General features: G+C 48.7%; 1 protein-coding gene across 7 annotated transcripts in view; it reads left to right on the top strand.

Moving 5' to 3' along the window:
* The first annotated feature begins 9,469 nt into the window (after window positions 1-9,469).
* CDK20 (cyclin dependent kinase 20) overlaps window positions 9,470-22,686 on the top strand; it is a 47,835-nt gene continuing 34,618 nt past the window's right edge. For 4 of the 7 annotated variants that reach the window (XR_003523868.2, XR_003523870.2, XM_027616776.2 and 1 more), the window contains exons 1-8: window positions 9,470-9,797; window positions 10,249-10,362; window positions 12,380-12,568; window positions 12,790-12,911; window positions 13,092-13,154; window positions 14,109-14,232; window positions 14,585-14,740; window positions 21,166-21,203. Coding sequence is in view for 5 of the 7 variants with exons in the window: in XM_027616776.2 (XP_027472577.1) it covers window positions 9,723-9,797; window positions 10,249-10,362; window positions 12,380-12,568; window positions 12,790-12,911; window positions 13,092-13,154; window positions 14,109-14,232; window positions 14,585-14,740; window positions 21,166-21,203 (881 nt within the window). In the remaining 2 variants the exon portion in view is untranslated. Of the gene's footprint in view, window positions 9,798-10,248; window positions 10,363-12,379; window positions 12,569-12,789; window positions 12,912-13,091; window positions 13,155-14,108; window positions 14,233-14,584; window positions 14,741-15,850; window positions 17,218-21,165; window positions 21,204-22,686 lie in introns of those variants that run through there. The other 3 variants (XM_027616779.1, XM_027616777.2, XM_027616780.1) reach the window with 3 other exon arrangements.

Raw genomic sequence — 22,686 nt, forward strand, 5'->3', positions numbered from 1 at the left:
ATACCTTTTAGTTTTTTTAAGATTTATTTATTCATTTTTGAGGGGGAGAGAGAGAGCAAGCGCAGGGAGGGGCAGAGGGAGAGAGAGAGAAATTCAAGCTGACTCCTCACTGAGCTCAGAGCCCAATGTGGGGCTTGATCTCAAGATCCTGAGGTCAGGGTCTAAGCCGAAACCAAGAGTCGTTCGCTCAACCTACTGTGCCACCCAGGGACCCCTGAATACTTTTTTAGAAGAGTTTTTCATCTTGGGGATTGGCGAACAAGGGAGGATTTGAGCTCATGGAGTAAAAATTTTCCTGTATGTTTTGTGTTTTCCTTTCATTTTTTTCCCTAACAGGTTTTGTATAGTAAAACAATTTCAAAATAAAAAAATAAAAATAAATGAGCTATCAAACCACGAGAAGACATAAAGGAACCTTAAATGCATAATACTAAGTGAAAGAAGCCAATCTAAAAGGGCTACATACTGTGCAATTCCAACTCCATAACATCCTGGAAAAGCCCAAACTATGGAGACAGTAAAAAGTTTGGTGCCTGCCAGGGGTTAGTGGAAAGGGTATGCATAGGATGAGCACAGGGGATTTCTAGGGCGATGAAACTATCCTATATCATGGCGTAATGGTGGGTCCATGTTATTATGCATTTGTCAAAATCCATAGAGTGTACAACACCAAAAGTAGTTGTCAGTGTAGACTATGGACTTTGAATAATAATGAAGTATTAGTGTTGGTTCATTGATTCTAATAAATGTACCACTCTGGAGCAGGGTGTTGATGGTGAAGGAAGCTGTGTGTTTGTAAGAACAGGGAATATATGGGAACTTTGTATTTTCTCCTCAATTTCATTGTGAATATAAAACTGCTCTAAAAAATAAAGGATGCTTTTCTAAAAAGGGATTATACATATGACTAAGTGAGATTTACCCAAGGAATGCAAAGTGGGTTCAAAATAAGAAAATAAGCAATGTAATATACCATATTAATAAAGGATATTGAGGTTAGCGTGTGCAATTAGCATGTGGAATTTTTTTCTGTGTCTATTTACCACTATGCTAACCTCAATAGACACAGAAAAAAAAAAACCACACACACCACATTTGACAAATCCAAAACCCTTACAGGATAAATATATCCAACAAAATAAGAATAGAAGGGAACTTCTTCAACCTAATAAAGGCATCTATGGCAATCCCACAATTAATATCACGCTTAATGGTAGAAGACTGAAAGTTTTCTCCCTAATAGCAGGAACAGGACAACCATGTCTGGTTTCTCCACTTCTACTTAGCATTTTACTGGAGGTTCTAGCCAGGACAATTAGAAAATAAGAAGAAATAAAAGGCATCTAGATTAAAAGACAGATGTAAAACTCTCTCCATTTATGGAGGACATGATTTTGTATATAGAAAACACCAAGGGATCACGTGAAAATGGTAAAAGCTAATAAAAGAATTTAGCAATGTTGCACTGACAATGACAAAACATCATTGAAGGAATTAAAGAAGATCTAAATAAGTAGAAAGGCATCCTATCTTCATGGATTAGAAGATTTAATATCTTTAAGATGGCAAAACTCCACAAATTATGTACAGATACACTACAATCCCTACAAAATCTAGTTCACATTTTTGTAGAAATTAATAAGCTGATCCTAAAATTCACATGAAAATGCAAGGGACCCAGAATAGCCAAAACAATCCTGAAAAATAAGGACAAAATTAAAAGATTCACATTTCCTTATTTCAAAATTTATGGCAAAGTTGCAATAATCCAGACTGGGTGATACTGGCATAAGGATAGAAAAACTAGTGGAATAGAATTGATAGTCAAGAAAAAAACCCTATATATTATGGTCAACTGATTTTTGACAAAGGTTCCAAGACAATGCAAAAAGAAAGAAATAGTCCTTTCAACAGATACTGCTAAGACAACTGTATATCCACATTAAAAATAATGAAGTTGGACCTCTGTCTCAAACCACATCAAAAGATGAACTCGAAATGTGTCAAAGACCTAAATGTAAGAGCTAACTCTATGAAACTCTTAGAAGAAAATGTAAGTCTTTGTGGTCTTGGATTAGTCAATGGTTTCTTAAATATGATGCCTATAGCAAAAGCATCATATCTTTTTTTCATTTATGCTTGAAATTTGAAATGAAATTTGTGCTTCAAAGAACACTATCAAGAAAGTGAAAAAGATGAAATTTGTGCTTCAAAGAATACTATCAAGAAAGTTAAAAAGATAACTCCCAGAATAGGAGAAAATATTTGCAAATCATATATTTGGTAAGAATGTAGCATCCAGAACACATAAAGAACTCTTTCAAGTCAACAATATAAAGACAAATATCCCAATAGATAATGGGGAAAGGACTTGAATAGACATTTCTCCAGAGAAAATATACAAGTGGCCTATAAGCACATAAATATATGCTCAACAGTATTAGTTATTGGGCGCCTGGGTGGCTCAGATGGTTAAGCGTCTGCCTTCGGCTCAGGTCATGATCCCAGGGTCCTGGGATCGAGTCCCGCATCAGGCTCCCTGCTAGGCGAGGAGCCTGCTTCTCCCTCTGCCTCTGCCTCTCTCCCTCTCTCTCTCTCTCTCTCTCTGACTTTCATGAATAAATAAATAAAACATTTAAAAAAAACAGTGTTAGTTATTAGGGAAATACAAATCAAACCACTTTAGGCTTACTAGGGTGACTGAAATAAAAAAGATGGTCAACGTGTTGACAAGGATGTGGGAAATAAGAACTCTCATACACCTCTGGTGGGAATGTAAACAGGTGCAGCCACTTTGGACAGCCATGTGGCAGCGACTCAAAGAGTTAAACATAGTTACCATATGGCCAGGCAATTCTACCCCTACATATACACCCAAGAGAACCGAAAACATAATTTCACACAAAAACTTGTACACAAATGTTCACAGCAGCACTATTTAACAAAGCCAAAAAGTGGAGCCAACCTAAATGTCCATCACCTAAGGAATGGATAAACAAAATGAGGTATGCCCATTTGATGGATATGATTTATTCATAAAAAAGGAATGAAATCCTGATACATGTTACAACATGGATGAACCTTGAAAACATGCTAAGTGAAGGAAGTCAGACACAAAATGTCACATATCATATGATTATAAGAAATGTCCAGACTAGGCAAATTCATAGAGCTAGAAAGTGGATTAGTGGTTGTCCAGGATTGGGAGAAGAGGAGAAGGGGGAATGACTGCTAATGGGGAAGGGGGTCTTTTTGGAGGGTGATGAAAATATATTCTGGTTTAGGTGGTGGTGATGGTTGCAATCTTGTGAATATTTAAAAATCTTGTGAATATATCAAACATCACCTAAGCGTACAATTTAAAGGGGGGAATTTTATGGTATGTGAATTATATTTCAATTTAGAAAACAAAACAAAACAAAAAATTTGACCATACTTTTTAGCTCTATCCCTGGACTCTCTATTCTGTTCCATCGATTTATGTATCTCTTTGCCTGCCATTACCACACTGTCTTGATTACTGTGGCTATATACAACTCCTTAAAATTGGGAAGGGTGGTTCCTCCCTCCAACTTTATTCTTCCTTTTCAACACTTTCGAAAATAGCTATTCTAGGGGCACCTGCTGGCTCAGTCAGAAGGGCATGTGACTCTTGATCTCCAGGTTGTGAGCTCAAGCCCCACACGGGTGTAGACATTGCTCAAAAACAAATAAATAAACTTTAAAAATAGCTATTCTAGTTTCTTTGCCTTCCCATATAAACCTTATAATCAGCTTGTCTACATCTACACACTCTTGGGGGTACTTGGTTGATAGTTTTGCTCAGTTCTTCTATGTCTTTGCTGATTTTCTGTCTGGTGGTTCTATCAATTACTGTGATAGAAAAGTGTTAAAAGGGCGCCTGGGTGGCTCAGATGGTTAAGCGTCTGCCTTCACCTCAGGTCATGATCCCAGCTTCCTGGGATCGAGCCCCGCATCGGGCTCCCTGCTCAGCGAGGAGCCTGCTTCTCCCTCTGCCTCTCTCTCTCTGTCTCTTCTGAATAAATAAATACAATCTTTAAAAAAAAAAAAAAAGAAAAGTGTTAAAGTCCCAAACTATAACTGAAGATACGTCCATTTCTCTTTTCAGTTCTATCAATTTTATTGCTTGGTGCATACACATTTTAGATTATATCTCAATGAATTGACACTTTTTAATCATTATAATGTTTCTCTTTGACATTGGTAGTTTTCTTTGTTCTGAAGTGGACTTTGCCTTATTTTAATATAACCACTCTGGCTGTCTTGGATTAGTGTTTATATATATATATTTTTTAAAGGAAACTTGAAAATTTTAGAATAGTTTTAGGTTTACCAAAAAACTGCAAAGATAATACATAGTTTGCATATGCCTAAAGCCCAGTTTCTCCTATTAACATTTTATATTAATATGGTACATCAATCACAATTAATAAACAATATTGAGATATTGTTATTAGCTAAAGTCCATATTTTATTCAGATTTCCTTAGTTTTAACCTAATGTGTTTTTTCTCTTCCAGGTTTCCATCCAAGATACCAAGTCACTTTTAGTTGTTACATATCCTTAGCCTCTTCTCAGCTGTGACAGTTTCTCAGACTTTCCTTGCTTTTGATGACCTTGATAGTTTCGAGGAGTACTAGTCAAGTATTTTTGTAGATTGCCCCCTAGTTGAGATTTTCCTGATGTTTTTCTCATGGTTACATGGAAGTTATGGGGTTGCTGGGGGGGTTGGTGGGAGGAGACCACAGAGGTAAGTTTCTATTCTCTATCAGTGATACGTACCATCAGCATCTATCAGTGATACGTGCCATCAGCACAACTTATGTCCTCTTTGCCAGGAAGACAAAATGTACCACCCGCTAAGGAGCGGGGAGTCATGCCGCACCTCCGAGATCAGAGTATCTACCTAAATTATTTCTCCTGCGTAAGGTACTTTCCATTATCCTCCATCTGTTTATTTATTCAATCATTTATTTATATTACTATGGACCCATGGACATTTACTTTATATTTGGGGCTATAATCCAATACCACATTATTTATTTCGTTGGTCAAACAGTTACAGCGTTGGCCTTTGGGAGCTCTTCCGGTTGGCTCCTGTGAACTATTTTTTTTTTAAGCATTTTTTCCTTTTCATTTTCAATATTGTCTGTGACTACTTTGAGAACCACTTCAAGCAATGCTATAATTTTTGCTTTCAAATATCAATTTTTAAAACCCAAGTGGAGAAGAATCTACCATATTCACCAAATATTAACCCATTCTACTCTTCTTTTTCACTCCCAACATTCCCTGCTTTCTTCTGTTACCATTTCCCTTCTGTCTCAAGGACTTCCTTTAGCAGTTCCTCTAGGTGAGGTCTGCTAACCACAAAAATCTCTGTTTTCCTTCCTTTGAGAACATCTTCATTTCCCTTTCATTTCTGATGGATTTTCTCACTGGATATGGAATTCACCTGAAAAACATGGTGCCACTTCTCTGGCCTCTGTGGCTTCTGGTGAGAAATCACAGCCACTGGGGACATTGTACTCTGGGTGGGCAATGTATCATCTCTCTGTGGATACTTTCAAGTGTTCTTTTCCCTTTAGTGTCCAGAAATTTGACTATGATGCTTCTGGGCATGGATCTCTTTGAGTTTATTCTGTTTGGGGTTCACTCAGCTTCTAAAATCTCTACATTATCTTCCCCCCAAATTTGTGAAGCTTTCTGTCATTTATTCTGCTTTTTCAGCCCTGTGCTCTTTCTCCTCTCCTAAATGTTAGAAGCACTATTATTGTCCTACAGGTCCCTCATACTCTATTTTTTTTTTTTTAAGATTTTATTTATTTGAGAGAGAAAGGGAGCATGAGGGGGGAGGCAGAGGGAGAGACAGGAGCGGACTCCCCACTGAGCAGGGAGCCCAATGTGGGGCTCGATCCCAGGACCCTGGGACCAGGACCTGAGCCGAAGGTAGATGCATAACCGACTGAGCCACCCAGGCACCCCACTCCATTCATTTCTTTTTAGATTTTTAATTTAAAAAATTTCATTGTGGAGAAAAAACAAATATACAATTTGCCATCTGAATAATTTCTTTTGTTTTTTGAACCACTTTTAAGTGTAAAGTTCAGTAGTATTAAGTATATTTATATCGCTGGGCAACCAATATCCAGAACTTTTCATTTGGCAAAATTGAAACACTATACCCGTTAAACAATAACTCCCTATTTTCCTCACCCCACTCCCTTCCAGCCCCTAGCACTGACCAGTCTACTTTCTATTTCTATGAATTCCACTATGAATATAAGTGGAATCCTACAGTATTTGTCTTTTTGTGACTGGCTTATTTCACTTAGCATAATGTCCTCAAGGTCCATCCATGCTGTAACATGTTTCAGAATTTCCTCCCTTTTTAAGGATAAATAATATTCTATTGTATATATATACCACATTTTAAAATCTATTCATCTGTTGCCATCAACACCTGGGTTGCTTCCTCCTCTTGGCTGTTGTAAATAATGCTGATATAAAAATAGGTGTACAAATATCTCTTCAAGATCCCACTTTCAATTCTTTTGGATAGATACCCAAAAGTAGATTTGCTAGATCATATGGCAATTCTATTTTTAATTTTTGAGGAACCACCGTGCTGTTTTCCACAGTGGCTACACCATTTTACATTCTTTTGTGTCTAGCTTCTTCCCTCAACATTGTGTTTATGATTCATCCATGTTGTTGCCAGTGGTGATGCTTTCTTCATTCTTATTACTGTGTAGTACTCCACTGGGGACATATTTCAGTTTATTTATCCATTCTACTGTAGACATTTGGGTTGTTTCCAGGTTAGTCTATTAACGAGTGCTGCTATGAACCTGTATGTCCTTCGGGAACACACTTATATGCACTTCTGCCAAGTTAAATTCCTAGGAATGGAATTACTAGATTATATATATATATGTGTGTGTGTATCTATCTATCATCTATCTATAAATATGTAAAATTTCCACATGAGTTTGAAAAGATAGTATCAAACAGTGTTCAAAGTGGTTGTCTGAACTTGCTCTCACATCAGCAGTGTATGAGAATTCTGGCTGCTCTACATCTTTGCCAGCATTTGGTATTGTCTATCTTTTTCATCTAAATGATTCTGGGTGGTTACAGTAAAATTATGAGTTTTTTAAAGATTTTACTTATTTATTTTTGAGAGACAGCATGAGTGGAGGGAAGGAGAGGGACAAGCAGACTCCTTGTAGAGCATGGAGTCTGATGCTGGGCTCAATCCCATGGCCTTGAGATCATGACCTGAACTGAAACTAAGAGTCAGATGTTCAACCGACTGAGCCACCCAGGCGCCCCAGTAAAATTATGGTTTTAATCTGAAATTTCCTGATGACCAGTGAAGTTAGCACAGACCTTGTCAAACATTTATTGGCTATTTGGGTATTGCCTTTTGTGAAGTGCCTACTCCAGGTTTTGCCCATTTTTCTGGTAAGGTTGTCTGCTTCTTAATTATTTTATAAAAGTTCTTTATTAGTTTTAGATAGGAGCCTTAGTCATATATATGTATTTCGGTATCTTCTCCCTTTCTGTGGCTTTCCTTTTCACTTTCTAGTGGTGTCTTTTGAAGGATAGATGTTCTTACTATATTGATAAAGTCCAATTTCTCATTTTAGTGCTTTCAGTTTCCCTTTAGTGCTTTCCATAATCTCTTTAAGAAAAATCTTACCTAACCCAAAGTCATTAAGATTCTCTGTTTTCTTCTAAAACTTCATTGTTTATCTTCCATATTTAGTTTTGCACTCCATCTGGAATCAGTTTTTGTGTATGGTGTGAGGTTTGGGTCAATACACATTTTTTCTTCATATGACCTTTCAAGTGACCCAGTACTGTTTTTTGAAGACCATCCTTTTCCCATGCCACATCCTTTTCCTCACCATTTGTAATAGCTATAAAATATTCCATTCTAAGGCACTCCCATAACTTATCTACCCATTCTTCCATGGGATATTTGGGTTATTTTCCGGCCTCTGCTATCATCAAACAGGGTGAACATCTTTGTATGGACATCAAGGCATTCTTCTGCAATTTTTTAAAACAAAGGTGGAACCTCGGTTGCCTGGGTGGCTCAGTCATTAAACGTCTGCCTTCGGCTCAGGTCATGATCCCAGGGTCCTGGGATCCAGCCCCGCATCGGGCTCCCTGCTCAGAGGGAAGCCTGCTTCTCCCTCTCCCACTCCCCCTGCTTGTGTTCCCTCTCTCGCTGTCTCTCTCTCTGTCAAATAAATAAATAAAATATTTAAAAAAACAAAGGTGGAACTTCTGAGCTAGAAAATATTTACCTTTTTGAAAAATTAATAAATGATATGATTCAAAACTCAAAGAATACAAAGGTCCGGTGAAAAGTTTACTTCCTACCCTGTCCCCAGTCATTCCAGTCCCTCATCAGGTAACTGCAATTATGAAATCTTGAGTATCTTTGCAGATATATAGTAATGGATGAATAGACATTAGATTTTTTTCTTTTCTTTACACAGCTAGGCGCACACTGTATGCTCTGTTCTGCGTCTTGCCTTTTGAACTAAACATATCTTAGAAGTCTTATTACTGCACATAAAAGAGCAGCAGTTCACATATTCCACTGGATGGGTGTACCACCATTTAGGCAGTCTTCTACTGATGGACATCTGTGGTGTTTTCAATTTTTTGCTGTTCACACAAGGCTGCAATGAGTAACTTTGCACAGGTCATCTCACATGTGTGCCATATATCTGTTGGGGTATTTCTAGAAGTGGACTTGCTGAGTCCAGGGATATGCATCTGTAACGTGTCAGCATTGCCAAGTTACACTCCCACCAGCAATGTATAAAAGCTCCTTTTTCCCCATAGCCTGGCTAATGGACTTAGATGTGGGATCGTTAGTCATTTCATAGGCGGAAAATTGTAGATTATTTTGCATTTATCTTGTGTATAAGATTGAGCATCTTTTCAGGGGTTTAAGAGCAACTTGTGTTTTTTGTCAACATCCTTTGATGGTATGCAGTTCTTCAGAATCACTCATGCAAATTCCTCCAAATGTTACCTCAAGAGAAGCCTTAGACATGCACTTCTGGTCAGAGTTTGAACTTTTTAAAAAAATGTCTCTATGTGTTGCCAACTGACCTTCCAGAAGGGAGGCCCCACTGACGCTCCCTCCACAACCTGGCCCTGGACCGGGGTCCCATCATCATTGGCTCCAGAGTGTCCTTGAAGCTGGCATGACCAGCTACAGGCGGGGAGCCTGGCCTGCTGGGACGGAGCTGCCCTCGCCTCTACAGGAGGCCCCGCCCAGACACGCAGCCCCGCCCTCCCCCCTGCGAGGCCCGCCTATCCCGGCCCCGCCCCTCCCCGCCCACCTGGCCGCGAAGCCTTACCCCAGGAAGCGCGGCCACGCCCCCCCGCTGCGTGCCCCGGCGTCGCTGGTCACGTGACGCCTGGGAGGTGCGGGGAGGGGGCACCGGGCGCCATTGTTGCGCCGCCCCGGTGCCGGCGCCCTGCGCGCACGATGGCTTCCCCCGAATGGCGTGGGCTGCGGCCTGGCCGCGGGGAACCGGCGAAGGCGTAGACGAGGCCCGGACGCTGTCCGCAGCTGCTGCCGGCCGCTCGGCCGGGCGCTGGGAGGCAGCCCGTTGCTAGGCAGCCGCGTCGGGCCGGCGGGGAGGGGCGGGGCCTGCGGCGCCGCGGGCATGGACCAGTACAGCATCCTGGGCCGCATCGGGGAGGGCGCGCACGGTATCGTCTTTAAGGCCAAGCACGTGGAGGTGAGCCCGGATGCGGGGCGGCGCGCAGGCCTGCCTTCGCTTCCAGCCGTTCCTGGTCGAGGGAAAGACCCCCCCAGCCCCGTTTTCCGTGCCCACGTCTGCATCGCCGCGCCCGCCTCCCCGCCCCGCTTCGTGGTGTGCGCCCACCACTTTGGCCCCCTTCAATGGGGGTCGTCCGGGTTGCGGTCAGATGCCCACCCACCCGCGATGCCACCGCAGTCGTCCCGCCAGTGTCCCAAGGAGCGTGGCGTCAGAGTCTCGGAGCTGTTCGCGCAGCTCTGCAACAGCTGGGTCCCAGGCTGAACCTGATTTCCCTCCAGAACGGGGTGGGGGCGCTTCCCACCCCCAAGAGGACCTCGGGCCTCTGCGTCCCCCCGATGGCGCCTGCCCCGTCGGCGCACCCCCTTCCCCAGCCCTGGACGGGTGGCAGTGTCTGAGTTCTGTCCCGCAGACTGGAGAGATCGTGGCGCTCAAGAAGGTGGCTCTGCGGCGGCTGGAGGATGGCATCCCCAACCAGGCCCTGCGGGAGATCAAGGCCCTGCAGGAGATCGAGGACAATCAGCACGTGAGTGGGGTTGGGCTCTGGGGGCCCCTTTTGGCAGCCTCCCTGTGATCCTCCGGCACGCCTCCCTTACTCCCTGTCTCCTCCACCTAGTCCCCCACTTACGTCACTCTGCACTCATTCCCTCTTATTCACCCATTTGTTTCTTCCTGTACTCATAATTCATTCATTGATTCACTGACTTCTTTTCATAAAACACTTGGTGATTTGTAATGATAATGGTAACTGCCTCTGTTGAGCTTCTGTTCTGTTCCTCAGGCTAGGTTAACTGTTGGGTTCGTTTTCATTCTGAGTTTGCTTCTCTGCAAGGGTGATTTCAGGATCTCCCCTTCTCAGGCCAGGGTGGGGAGGCTCATCCACCAGCTGTGGGCTCGCAGCTGGTCCGTGGAGGCTTTGGCTGGGGTCTGATTGAGGAGTCCAGATGTTCTAACCTGGGGTCCACCCGTAGGCCCTACCGTGGGCTGGGCATGGGCCCAGATTGGGCTTCTGATAACTTAAGTGCAGTAGGGGAGATGCACAGAGACAGCAGGGCCCACGTGGCCCTGTTCTGCTGTGATGGGGCTGGAGGCGCTGTGGGCACACGGGGAGGGACACATTCACCCTCAGCCTCAGTGCTCTTCACTGGGCTTTCTCTCATCCCCGGGGAGTGGCAGTCCTGTTGTGCTCCTGCTTGTTTGTTATCCTCTGGAGATGGCCATGATATATTGGATATATGACAAAAAAGCATGTGGTAAAACTGCTTATAAAACACGTCTAAAAATATGTCATCCTAGTTTTGTGTGCAAATGTGTGTGTGTATATATATACGATATATGTTAGTACATGCTATATCTGTTGTAAAGTCTGATAGAATGTACTCTGAGGTTGATTGTAGTTGATAGGATTTTTCTTTTGTTGATTTTTTTCTTTATAATTCTGTGTATTATCTGAATGGATGTGTGTGATCTGTGAAATGATTCTGTGCTGCTTTCAAAGTCTGAAAACCAGCAGTAAGGCTATTCACGTTTTTTTGAGGACAGTCCAGGGGCATGCAGACAGCCCACGTGTGGGAGAGGTGGAGGCCCTGTAAGAAGGCTGGTGACAGGGGCCTCAACTCGAGTCAGCAGCCCGGAAGTTTCTACCGTAAAACCCTCCAGAGTTGAGCCCCGGCCACCTTCAGCTCCGAGCAGAGCCAGTGCAGCTGCTTCCTGCCTGTGCTTCTCCCCCCACCGTCAGCCAGTGTCGATGGAATCCACTTCCCTGCTTGAAAAGCCCACTGGCTTTGCTTCACTCAGAGAATGCCAGCCCCTCTCTTTATTCATTTCACACATCTTCTGAAGTGTCTCCTGTGATACCGTCCAGGTCACAGCACAGAACCGAGCAAAGGTCCCTTCCCTAGAGGATCCTACATGCCAGTGACCAGCCTCCTTCCTGTTCCCACCGCGGGCCTTTGTGCTTGTCGCTCTGCCCTCAGCTCCTTCCCACATCCCTGCGTTTCTGACCCCACCCGTTCTATTTCCGTCCTCTTCAGAACCTGGACACGGCGGGCGGCGGGGGGCTTGCCTGCTCGTGTGTCAGGTGTGTGTGTCCCTGTGAGCTCCTTAAGGTCGTCAGGACCTGCCAGGCCTTGCTCCTGCTCATTGCTGTGCCGCCCAGTCCCTGTGACCTGTGGGCCCTCAGGAAGCATATGTGATGTGTCTCCTGATACTGGGATTTCATGGCCCCAGAGAAGACCTGTGCCGTGTGTGTGTGTGTGTGTATGAGAGTGAGAGAGAGACCCCCCCCCCCCGGTGGTTTTCCAGTTCCTGGGCTGGGTGGATGACCAGACACTGCCCTAGGTGACCTTCCTTAGATCTCCTTTTCCCTGAGTGTGAAGGCAGCGTTAGATGGGGACCTGCAAGTAGGGAACTCTGAACTCCCTTCCCAGCTCAGATCACATATCACCTTTGCCTGCCTTGTTCTTGGTCAGGGCAAGGGTTGGGGGTCCCAGAGAGGCTCTGAGCACTGTGGGTCCAGGGCTGACAGGATGCCTGCCCTGCAGGTGGTGCAGCTGAAGGCGGTGTTCCCACACGGTGCAGGCTTTGTACTGGCCTTCGAGTTTATGCTGTCAGATCTCGCTGAGGTGGTGCGCCACGCCCAGAGGCCACTGGTCCAGGCACAGGTCAAGAGCTACCTGCAGATGCTGCTCAAGGGTGTCGCATTCTGCCATGCCAACAACATCGTGCATCGGGTCAGTCTTGGCATGGGCTGCGGCGGGACCTGTGGGGCCAGCCCTTGAAGAAGGTGGGGTCTCGGAGGGGACAGGACCTATGGTGTGGCCACACCGCAGGGTGAGTGGCCCCAGAGACGGTGGGGGCCTGGGCTGACCCATGCACTTAGCCTGCCAAGCTCTCCTGTCCCAAGGTCCTCTGGGGGATCTGGAGGAACTGATGCCTCCTTTGGTGTGCTCAGGACCTGAAACCGGCCAACCTGCTCATCAGTGCCTCAGGCCAGCTCAAGATAGCGGACTTTGGCCTGGCCCGGGTCTTTTCCCCAGATGGCAGCCGCCTCTACACACACCAGGTGGCCACCAGGTAGGGAAGGCCAGTTCCCAGGCAGGGCTTGGCGATGGACAGGCCTCAACCTTCTCACTGGGGATGAGATGCTTCTGGACCTTCAGTTCAGACATAGCTTGTGGGGCTGGGGTGACCTCTCCGGGCAGCCTTCTGGCAGACCAGCGACCTGGTTGTGACTGCCCGCCCTCCTCCTCACAGGTGGTACCGAGCCCCTGAGCTCCTGTATGGCGCCCGCCAATATGACCAGGGCGTGGACCTGTGGTGAGGCCCCTGTGGGCTGGGCGTGGGGGAGTGTGGGTTATGGAGTCACCTTTTTCTCCTGGGCTTTGGGGTTGCTAAGCCATTTGTGGGGGCTGTCTTCCTGCTGTGAACTATAGGTTGCCTTGGGGGTGTCTTCCCTGGTTGGGGTATCTCTGAGGAGTTTGGAGTCAGTTTTCCTCTCTGTGACATTTTTGAGCTGAGTGGGGATTAGGTAATCAGAGTGGGAAGCTTCTGGGCTGGAGTGGGGGAGGTGGTCTGAGGCTCAAGGCATATGGGTCATCTTCATTCGTGGACAGGGGGTTGCGTATATCCCACGAGGTGAGCTGTCTAGAGGCCTGGGTCCCTGAGTGTGAAGGCTCTGAGCCTTTATTTGGGGTAGGATGGTTTGTTTGTACATGCCTAAGAGCTTGAGATGTAGGGGCTGTTTTGGATGTCTGCCCCAGAAGGTGAGGAGTGTGAGGTGGTGGTTGTGTGTCCCAGAAACTGAGACTCTGAGAAGTCTCAGAACTATTGAGGATGTTGCTTTGTTTTCTAGGGTTGAGGCCAATGAGCTCTTTGGTAGGGGAATATGTTCTATGTTCTAGGCTTGTGGTCTTTATTTACGAATCTGTATTCCTAGATATGAAACATCTGTGCTCTTTTGTGGTTCCTTGGCCCCAGTATGGGGTGTGGGTCTATGTGGGAAGATCTGTGTCCTTAGTGGGAGGTGACGGAGCTGGGAGTGGGCAGATCTGTGTCCTGGTGTGAGGCAACGGAGCTGGGGGGTGGGTGGAGATCTGTGTCCTGGTGTGAAGTGCCAGAGCTGGTATGGGGAGATCTGTGTCTTGGATGTGAAGTGACGGAGCTGGTGTGGGCAGATCTGTGTCCTGGTGTGAGGTGACGGAGCTGGGGGGTGGGGTGGAGATCTGTGTCCTGGTGTGAGATCTCTTGAGTTCTTTGCGTCTGTATCCACAGGGCTGTGGGCTGCATCCTGGGGGAATTGCTGAACGGATCCCCTCTCTTTCCTGGGGAGAACGATATTGAACAGCTTTGCTGTGTGCTTCGAATCTTGGGCACCCCCAGTCCTCAAGTCTGGCCGGTTTGTAGGGCTTCCCAGTGAGGCGGGGGTGGGGGCAGGTACCCTCCCTTCCCCCCAGTAGCCAGGACCGCCCTTTCCTGCACCTTTTCCTTGTGGCCCTACACCTCCTTGTCCTCCCAGACCACTGTCCTGGCCTCCCTCCGGGGCTTCTCCCTTTCTGCCCTGCTGGGTGCCTGAGGCCAGGTCCTGTCCCTTCCCAGCACACTTGCACTTCTCACCAAGCTGGGTATGGCGCAGGTGCCTGAGTTGGGGAGGGGATGTGGGATTTCAGGAGTGACAGCGGGAGCGGGAGCCGTGGATGAGAGTGAGCAGGTGGGTAATAGCGAGCAAGAACTGATGACAGTGGTTCTAGGAGATCACGGAGCTGCCCGACTACAACAAGATTTCCTTCAAGGAGCAGGCGCCCGTGCCCCTGGAGGAGGTGCTGCCTGACGCGTCTCCTCAAGCCTTGGACCTGCTGGGGCAGTTCCTTCTCTACCCTCCACGCCAGCGCATCTCAGCCTCCCAGGTAGCTACGGTTGACCCGCTTTCCCTGACCCTCCTCGGGCCCTGCACCCCCGAGGTTGAGGCCCCTCAGGATCTGTGGTGGGCTGGAACCAGAGCCTGGGGGGTCACGGGCAGGTCAGGGGGCCCATACCCACCTTGCAGAAGAGCACATCTGGGTTTTCAGTGACTGGCTCCTTCATCCCTTCAGCAGATATTTACTCTGCATCGGCACATGCCCAGTATCATCCTGGGCCCTGGGGGTGAGGGGGTTGGGACTGACTGTGGGGAAGTGGGGGTTTAAGCATGGGAGAAATGATGAGCAGAGGTCTGGCAGGGGGGACCTGGAAGGGTGGGTTGTGTGGCCAGGAAGGAGGAGGGAGGACCATGGGCTGCTAGCCAGTGGTGCCAGGGCCTCTATCTTGGGTGTCCCTGTGTCCCCAGCCTCACGGCCACTGTCCCCTCCCCACTCTCATCACTGGCATGCCCCCTGGGGAGTTCTTACATCATCGGCACCTCTAAAGTGGGCTGAGGTCATCTGACTGCTTCCCTCAGTCTGAGCCCCTGCACACTATCCCCCTCCACCCCCCCCCCCCGCCACTGCCTGCTTCTGCCCATTCAGTGTGTCCTCCGCCTGGCAGGCTGGCTCATACCCGCCGCAGGGCTCTCCTGTGACCCCCTCTCAGAGCAGAAGCCCAGGTCCTAGGGGCCCACGGGTATCACACACTTGGAGCCATCACCTCTGGGGCCCTGTCAGCGCCTGCCCCTTTGCTCATTCTCCCCTGGGCTCCAGGTGCATTCTGTCCTCGGGCCTCACCCCTGCACCTCTCAGCTCTCTGCTGGAGCACCGCTCTGCAGGCCTGCAGTTTCTCCAGCATCCCTCACCCCCTGTTGTCTCTGCACCCTGTATCTTCTTTATCCGGGTCACTCGCACCCCTGACTCGTGGAAGACTTCACGAGGGCAGGTTCTTTGGTCTGCCGGCCTCTGGAACAGTGCTCAGATGGTGAGCACTCAGAGATGCTGTGGGGGTGAGCCTTGGGAGGGCAGTGTTCAGATCCCCCCTCAGAGGGAAGTGAGCTGAGGTGGGGGTGGGGAGGTGACCGATTTCCTTCTGCTGTCCCTTGCTGCCCCCAGGCCCTCCTGCACCAGTACTTCTTCACGGCTCCCCTGCCTGCCCACCCCTCAGAGCTGCCGATTCCCCAGCGCCCAGGGGGACCTGCCCCCAAGGCCCACCCAGGGCCCCCCCACGTCCATGACTTCCATGTGGACCGGCCTCTCGAAGAGTCACTGTTGAACCCGGAGCTGATTCGGCCCTTCATCCCAGAGGGCTGAGACGCTGGGCCAGCCCTGCTGTCCCGCTCCCCAGAGCGCCCCAGGCTTCTTGTACTTCTGCTTAGCCTGACTCAACCGCCCATGGCCTCTACCCAGCCACACTTGTTCCACTCCATGCCTGGTCCTGCTCCCAGCCAGGTGATGAGGACGTCCAGCTCCAGCAGAGGAAACCTGCAGCTTGCTCTGTCGGCTTCCCATCTGTGTGTTGCTGACTTACCCATCAGAGCGAGACAGTGGGCTCCAGGGCTGTGCCTGCCATGGTCCTGGTTCTCCAGGCCCTGCCTTCCTGGTCAGGGATGGTCCTGGTAGAGCCATCTAGGGGAGTGCAGAGTGTAAGATGTCCACACGTTGAAACACAAGTGGGAGGGCAGGTTTGTTTTGGTTTTGTTTTCAGAGGCATTAAAAGCTAGTTCAGTTTCGAGATTTATTATGAAAAGCCCGGGTAGTCCTGCCTGGTGTCTGCCCCTCTTCCATTCCTGTTGAGGGAAATGGCATTGATTCCTGGCTTCTGCTTCTCTGTGGTCACCAGGGAAGTGGCCCCAGTCGTGGCTACTCTGGTCCTGGGGGCTTCAGACAGTGAGGTGGCAGAAGTCAAGCCCAGGGCTGGCTCAGGTTGGGGGTCTATCAGGTTTAAGTCGGTTTACCAACATCTCTACCCTCAGGATAAGGGTGAGCCAGGACCAGATGTGTCACCTCCTTACTCAGATACAGAGCAAGTGAGGAGACAGGCATTCCTGGAACTCGTGTCTTAATTTAGTAAATCCAAATACAAGCCAAAGCAGCCCTTGTTTGTTGTTTAATAAGATTTGATAAGCCTTTTCTACAGCATGTATGGAAATAAAAGGGTTAAGAGAAGGCAGCCGAAGAGGAGAAAAAGGAGGGAAGGGCTCACTCTGTTAGACCTAAGACTTACCGTAGGGCTCAGTAATTGGGACAGTGCAGCCTTAGTTCAGGAAGAATTAAAAACAGAGCAAACTTGGCAATCTTTTGTTCTTCGTGTGGATAAACTTCAGTGAGCACTGAGGACAGGTCATTTCCTTCCAAGCTCCTAGGCACATGCAAAACGAGGCAGACTCATTTGTTGCTTTCAGGGAGAAGCTGAGGTTTGAGGGATGTGTGCCTGTTTCTCCAGCTACATCTTCTGTCAGCTCGAAGCTGCAGTCTGGTTACCCTCTGGGAGCTCTGAGCTCCGAATAAATTGGAGCTTGTACCCACAGGTCTACCGCCGACTGCGGCCTTGCATGTCAAGGTCACAGTGAGGCTGGGCGTCACGGCCAGGGTGAGGTTCACTGTGAGGGTTACGGTGCCAGGGTCCGGTGAAGGTAGGGCTTCGGCTAGGGTAGATGGCAGATGCTAGCAGGGCGGAGGGGAGGGGTCAGGCCCAGGGACAGCCCGACCCTGGTAAAGGAGAGGACCTTGGCAAAGGACAGGTTGAGAGGGTAAGGGGCGGGCTGGAATGCGGGACAGGGCACGTTTACTGGCAAGGGTGAGGGCAACGGCCAGGGCTGGGGAGGTGCCCGCCCGAGGTCCCTGTCGTGAGGGTCCGTGCAGGGGTGAGGGGCAGGGGCAGGTGGAAGGTTGGGGAGAAGCGGGGCGGACTGGCTGCTGCATAAGGCGGAGAGCTGGCTGGACAGGTTGGACTCCGAACAGCGGGAACCTTGCGGGCTGGGCGTAGTCTGCGGGGCTAGGCCTGCGGGGTGGAAGCGCCGCGAGATGGGCGGGGCTTGGTTGAGTGGAGCGGAAGTGCGGCGGGCTGGGCGGGGCTTGGCCTGCGGGCCGGAAGGCCTGGAGACGGGAGGGGTTGGGCCTACGGGGCGGAAGTGAGGTGGGCGGAGCGGGGTTTGGTTGAGTGGAGCGGAAGCGCGGGGGGGCGGGCGGGGCTCGGCCTGAGGGGCGGAAGTGCTGTGGGGTGGGCGGGGTTTAGCTTTCGGGGCGGAAGCGCGGCGGAGTGGGCGGAGTTTGGCTGAGTGGAGCGGAAGCACCGTGGGATGGGTGGGGTTTAGCTGAGTGGGACGGAAGTGCGGTGGGGTAGGCAGGGTTTGGCTGAGCAGAGCGGAAGCGCGGTGGGATGGGCGGGGTTTGGCCTGCGGGGCGGAAGCGCGGTGGGATGGGCGGGGTTTGGTCTGCGGGGCGGAAGCGCGGTGGGGTGGGCGGGGTTTGGCCTGCGGGGCGGAAGCGCGGTTAGGTGGGCGGGGTTTGGGCCGCCAGGCGGGCACGCGGTAGGATCGGTGGGGGATTGGCCCGCCGGGCGGAAGCGCGGTGAGGTGGGCGGGGTTTGGCTGAGACGCGCGGAAGCGTGTGGAGAGAGCGGCCGAGGCGGCGGCGAGAGATGGAGCCGCAGCTTGGACTCCACGAGTTGCTGCACGTTTTCTCCTTCCTGGAGGCCCGAGACCTGCTCTGCGCCGCCCAGGTGGACAAGGTAGCGCGCTCTGTCCGGGGCGGAGGCAGGGCCGGCTTTTTGGCCCCTGAGTGTTCACGGCTGGCTCTGCTTTGGGTTGGGTTCCCCCTTTGGGAGGCGGCGTCAGGCGGCCCTGATGCCGTGGTTGGCGGAGCGCTCTTGGCCCCCGGGGTGGTGACCTGGGCGGCTTTTGTGGGGGCAGAGCCCAGAACCCTGCTCGGTTCGCCTGCCGCGGGCGCCCTGCCATCATCAGGCTTCAGAGTTAAGATGGGCTTGGGCACCGGTTTCCTTGCCCCTCCCACTTCGGGAATATTCTGGAACTTTCCTCTTGGGGCCTGCCTGGGAAGCCAAGATTCTCCTGTGAGTGGCACGTCTCCTGCGCTCAGGCCTCGCCACACCTGGAGCTTGGCTGTGCTTGCCCTGCGCCTGCGGAGCGCATCCGCCTGCGCCTGCGCCCCCGTATGCGCCTGCGCTGAGCTCGTCCCAGAGCTGCGCACAGCTTCACTGAGGGTAGAGCGTATTTAGTTAACGTCTGCTTTTCTCATTACCGAGAGCAAGGATTTCTGTGGTTTGCGTCATGTTGTCTCTAGCACCGGTGAATTTGTTGGCACTGAGGCTAACCTCTGTAAATACTTGCTGAGTAAATGAGTTTCGTTAAGGAACCTGAAATACGTTTGTTAACCTTGGAAATGAAACTGCCAGTTATTTTACCAGCAAAAATGTGTTTATTTGGGAATAGCAGAGAATTGCAATTTGGGACAAGCAACTTAAGAGTAAAATCATAGGTAGTCCAGAAAACAAAGGCCAGGAGGCTTTTTTATAGAGGAAGGTGGGGAAGGCTGTTGTAAACTAAACGTCCACTGGACTAAGCTGCGAGCTGGAAGTGTAGTGGCCTCTCGTTCGCTGGGCTGCTGCTGGGGCAGGAAATCTTCCCCTGGGATGGTAATGTAGTAGCTGAACTAGTGTCAGTTTGCAATGTGCATCTCTTCCTGTGGGGTCTGCCCTTGTCAAGTGCCGTGGCCTGAAGAGTTTCCCCCCTGCTGGTCTCCTAAGGTTTTCCTTATTAATTTTAACACATTATCACACCATTTTACAGAAAGGTCAATAAGCAGATTTCTTTTTAGCAGATTTTTTTTTTTTAAAGATTTTATTTATTTATTCATGAAAGACAGAGAGAGAGAGAGAGGCAGAGGGAGAAGCAGGCTCCCGCTGAGCAGGGAGCCCGATGCGGGACTCGACCCCAGGACCCTGGGATCATGACCTGAGCCGAAGGCAGACGCTTAACCATCTGAGCCACCCAGGCGCCTTCTTTTTAGCAGATTTTTACTTGAATTCTATAACTCATTTAAAATGTGTCGCGTAAAATACTGGGTTTTCATCCCTTTTTTACCAATAAGGAAACTGAGTATCACCCAGGTAATCCCATACAGGCCTGGGTTTTCCCGGCAGCAGGCTAGGCATAGTACAGGGGCAGAGGTTGAAAGGAGGGTGACTTAAAACGTTGGAAAGCACCAGCTTCGCTGGGAGATAGTTTCCCCCTTAGGAAAGATGAGGTCAGTAATTTTTGCCTCACCGTGTCATCCTGAAGGCCAGGATCTAACAGGGAGCCTCGAAGGTGGGGGAGGGGGGCATTTATCAGGTTATATTACACATTATACTTCTGTATTTGGAAAATAAGGTCTCAGTTGGGTTTTGAACCGGGAGATACAGAAAAGGAAAATGTGTAAATCTTCTTGCCTGACTTGGCTTGATTTTTGCAAAATACAAATTTTACTTTCCTTCCAAAAATACTGAAACTTTGATCTAGCAGGTGACCAAGGGCTGTGGAAGTGGGGGCCTGGGCTCAGGGGAAGGTGGTTCCTTCTGTCACGGATCAGAAAGCCAGTTTCTGGGATGGGGCCTTCAGTGGAGCTGGACCACAGACAACTCCAGAGTGGTTCCCACTGAAGCTGTGTGGGCTTCAGAATCCAGGCTGGCCTAGGCTGGAGAGGCCAGGGAGTCCCAGGATGCAGCTGTGGGCCTGATGGAGGGCAGGCATGGCACTCTGGTCCCCTCCCGGGACTGACGCTGCGCCTCTCCCAAATGCAGGGGGCAGTTTGTGAAGCAGGGCTGACTGTGTGTCGTGTCCCCCCGCCCCCAGGTGGCTGTCGGTTCCACCATCTCGGCGTCTCTGGGACATCCTCTAGGCCAGTGTAGCAGCCATTCTGGGGCCTGTTGCTTTGCCCTTGTTTCCAGTTCTGATGGCAGCTAATGATCCTCCCCCTAAAACAAGTGTAACCCTGCCACTCCTCCAGCCACAGTCCCCGAATGGCTTCACACAGTTTTTTGCCGGTAGGACTTTGGCGTTTGCATCTAAGCAGATCTCCAGCTCCTTTCCCCAGAACATTATACTCCAATTATGGCAGAATACTCATGTTTTCACACTTCAGAATCTTTGCTCAAGTAGTCTTATCTCTCCCTAGAGTGCTTCAGACACTGGGGACTTGATCAGTAGTCACCTCTGAGCCCCTTGGCTCCACTGAGTTGGGCATTCTCTCCTTTCTCACTCATTTGGTTGTTTTTATTGCCCTGTCCAAATAGGTCTCATTCCCCAGGGTGAATCTTCTTTCCTGCTGGCACCAAGTCTGATTTAGCTCTTTGCCCCTTCTATAGTGTCCGGCAAGCTAGGTGCCAACTGCACGTTGACTGACCAGACATTGTTTTCTCTGCCCTCTTCTAGGTCTGGAATGAAGTTTCAAGGACCAAGGAGCTGTGGAGGTGAGTGAAGGAAAAGCCAAGCATGGTCGGGAGAGTGTCCCATGAAGGTGAGGGGTGCACTGGATAAGTGGTCTGAGCACTGTGTTTCTGGCTTTGATGCATACACAAGAAAGGACAATCCACAGAACTTATCAGCAGGAAACCCCCCTCCCCGTTAGGCGTGTAATACTCTTTTTTTAATAGTGTATTGAAATATAAGAGTTTTATTAATTGAGTGGGAGATTGATAAACATCAGGAGTACCAAACTCAGGGGCAGATGCATACAGCTGGCTGACAAGATAAATCAACAAACTACTTTTATTTGAACTCATCTTTGGTGTAACAACATAGCTGTATAAGCACATACGATATTAAAAAAAAAAAATAACATCGGGGCACCTGTGTGGCTCAGTCAGTTAAGTGTCTACCTTTGGCTCAGGTCCTGACCTCAGAGTCGCGGAAGGGGCTGGGGCTCGGGCTCCCTGCTCCGTGGGAAGTCTGCTTCTCCCTCTCCCTCTGTCCCTCCCCCCTGCTCGTGCTGTCTCTTGTGTACGTGCTCACTCTCTCTCTCAAATGAATAAAATCTTTAAAAAAATAAAATAAAATTTGAAAATAAAAAATATTTTAATCATTAATTACATTTTTCTTTCTTATTCATTTTTCCTTTGGAACCTGACTTCTTTTGTCCCAAGAAAGGAGTGTCATCGTCTGTCTCTTGCTGAATGTAAGACAGACTGTAGCCTTGACTGTCAGCGGAGCTGTATTTAGTTTTAGCCACTACAGCTGTGCACACGTGAAGGGGCTGCCAAACATGGAGGGAATCTCTGCTTGATAGGTTTCGTTTTCAGGATAACTGTGCATTGAGATATTTGAGAATTCTAGAATGCCAGTGTTGCTGTATTTAGTGTTCAGTGTCTTATAGTATCTGTTGCTTTTCATTCACTTGTTATTGCTAATGATACTAGTTAGAAAAATTATATTATAATTAACATAATTTATAATATATATTTTAATATTAATTTTAATATTAACTAATATTAAATTCTTAATGTAAATATAAATTACATTAATTCCTGTAGTTTTGAAGAGAACTTTTGTTGGCTTTCTGTCTTTATCTATAGTTTGGGGGAATATACTCCAGATAGAACATTCAGTTCTGGAAATTGATTTCTCTTTAGGGAGTGGACAAGATTATGTCTTGCCAAATATGATGCTCAGTGACTTTGTGTCGTGGGAAATAAATGAACTGACTCATGGGTTGGTGCGAGTATTTGTGGGAAGACCTAGCAGAGCAATATTCACGTGTTGGAATAGAGAGGTAGGATGCCAGCCGCAACCCTGGTCTTCATAGCTGATAGGCTAGGAGAGGAATTTTTGTTTGAGTGACAGGAGTAAGTTTCTTTCAGCCGTTCAAAAAATACCTTCAGTGGCTTATCACCTAACCTCCACACAGATGTCACATGTTACCACGTGGTGCTTCTGATTCCCCAGGTAGTTGGTTTG

This window comes from Zalophus californianus, chromosome 13, assembly GCF_009762305.2.
Source record: "Zalophus californianus isolate mZalCal1 chromosome 13, mZalCal1.pri.v2, whole genome shotgun sequence".
NCBI classification, from domain to species: domain Eukaryota; kingdom Metazoa; phylum Chordata; class Mammalia; order Carnivora; family Otariidae; genus Zalophus; species Zalophus californianus.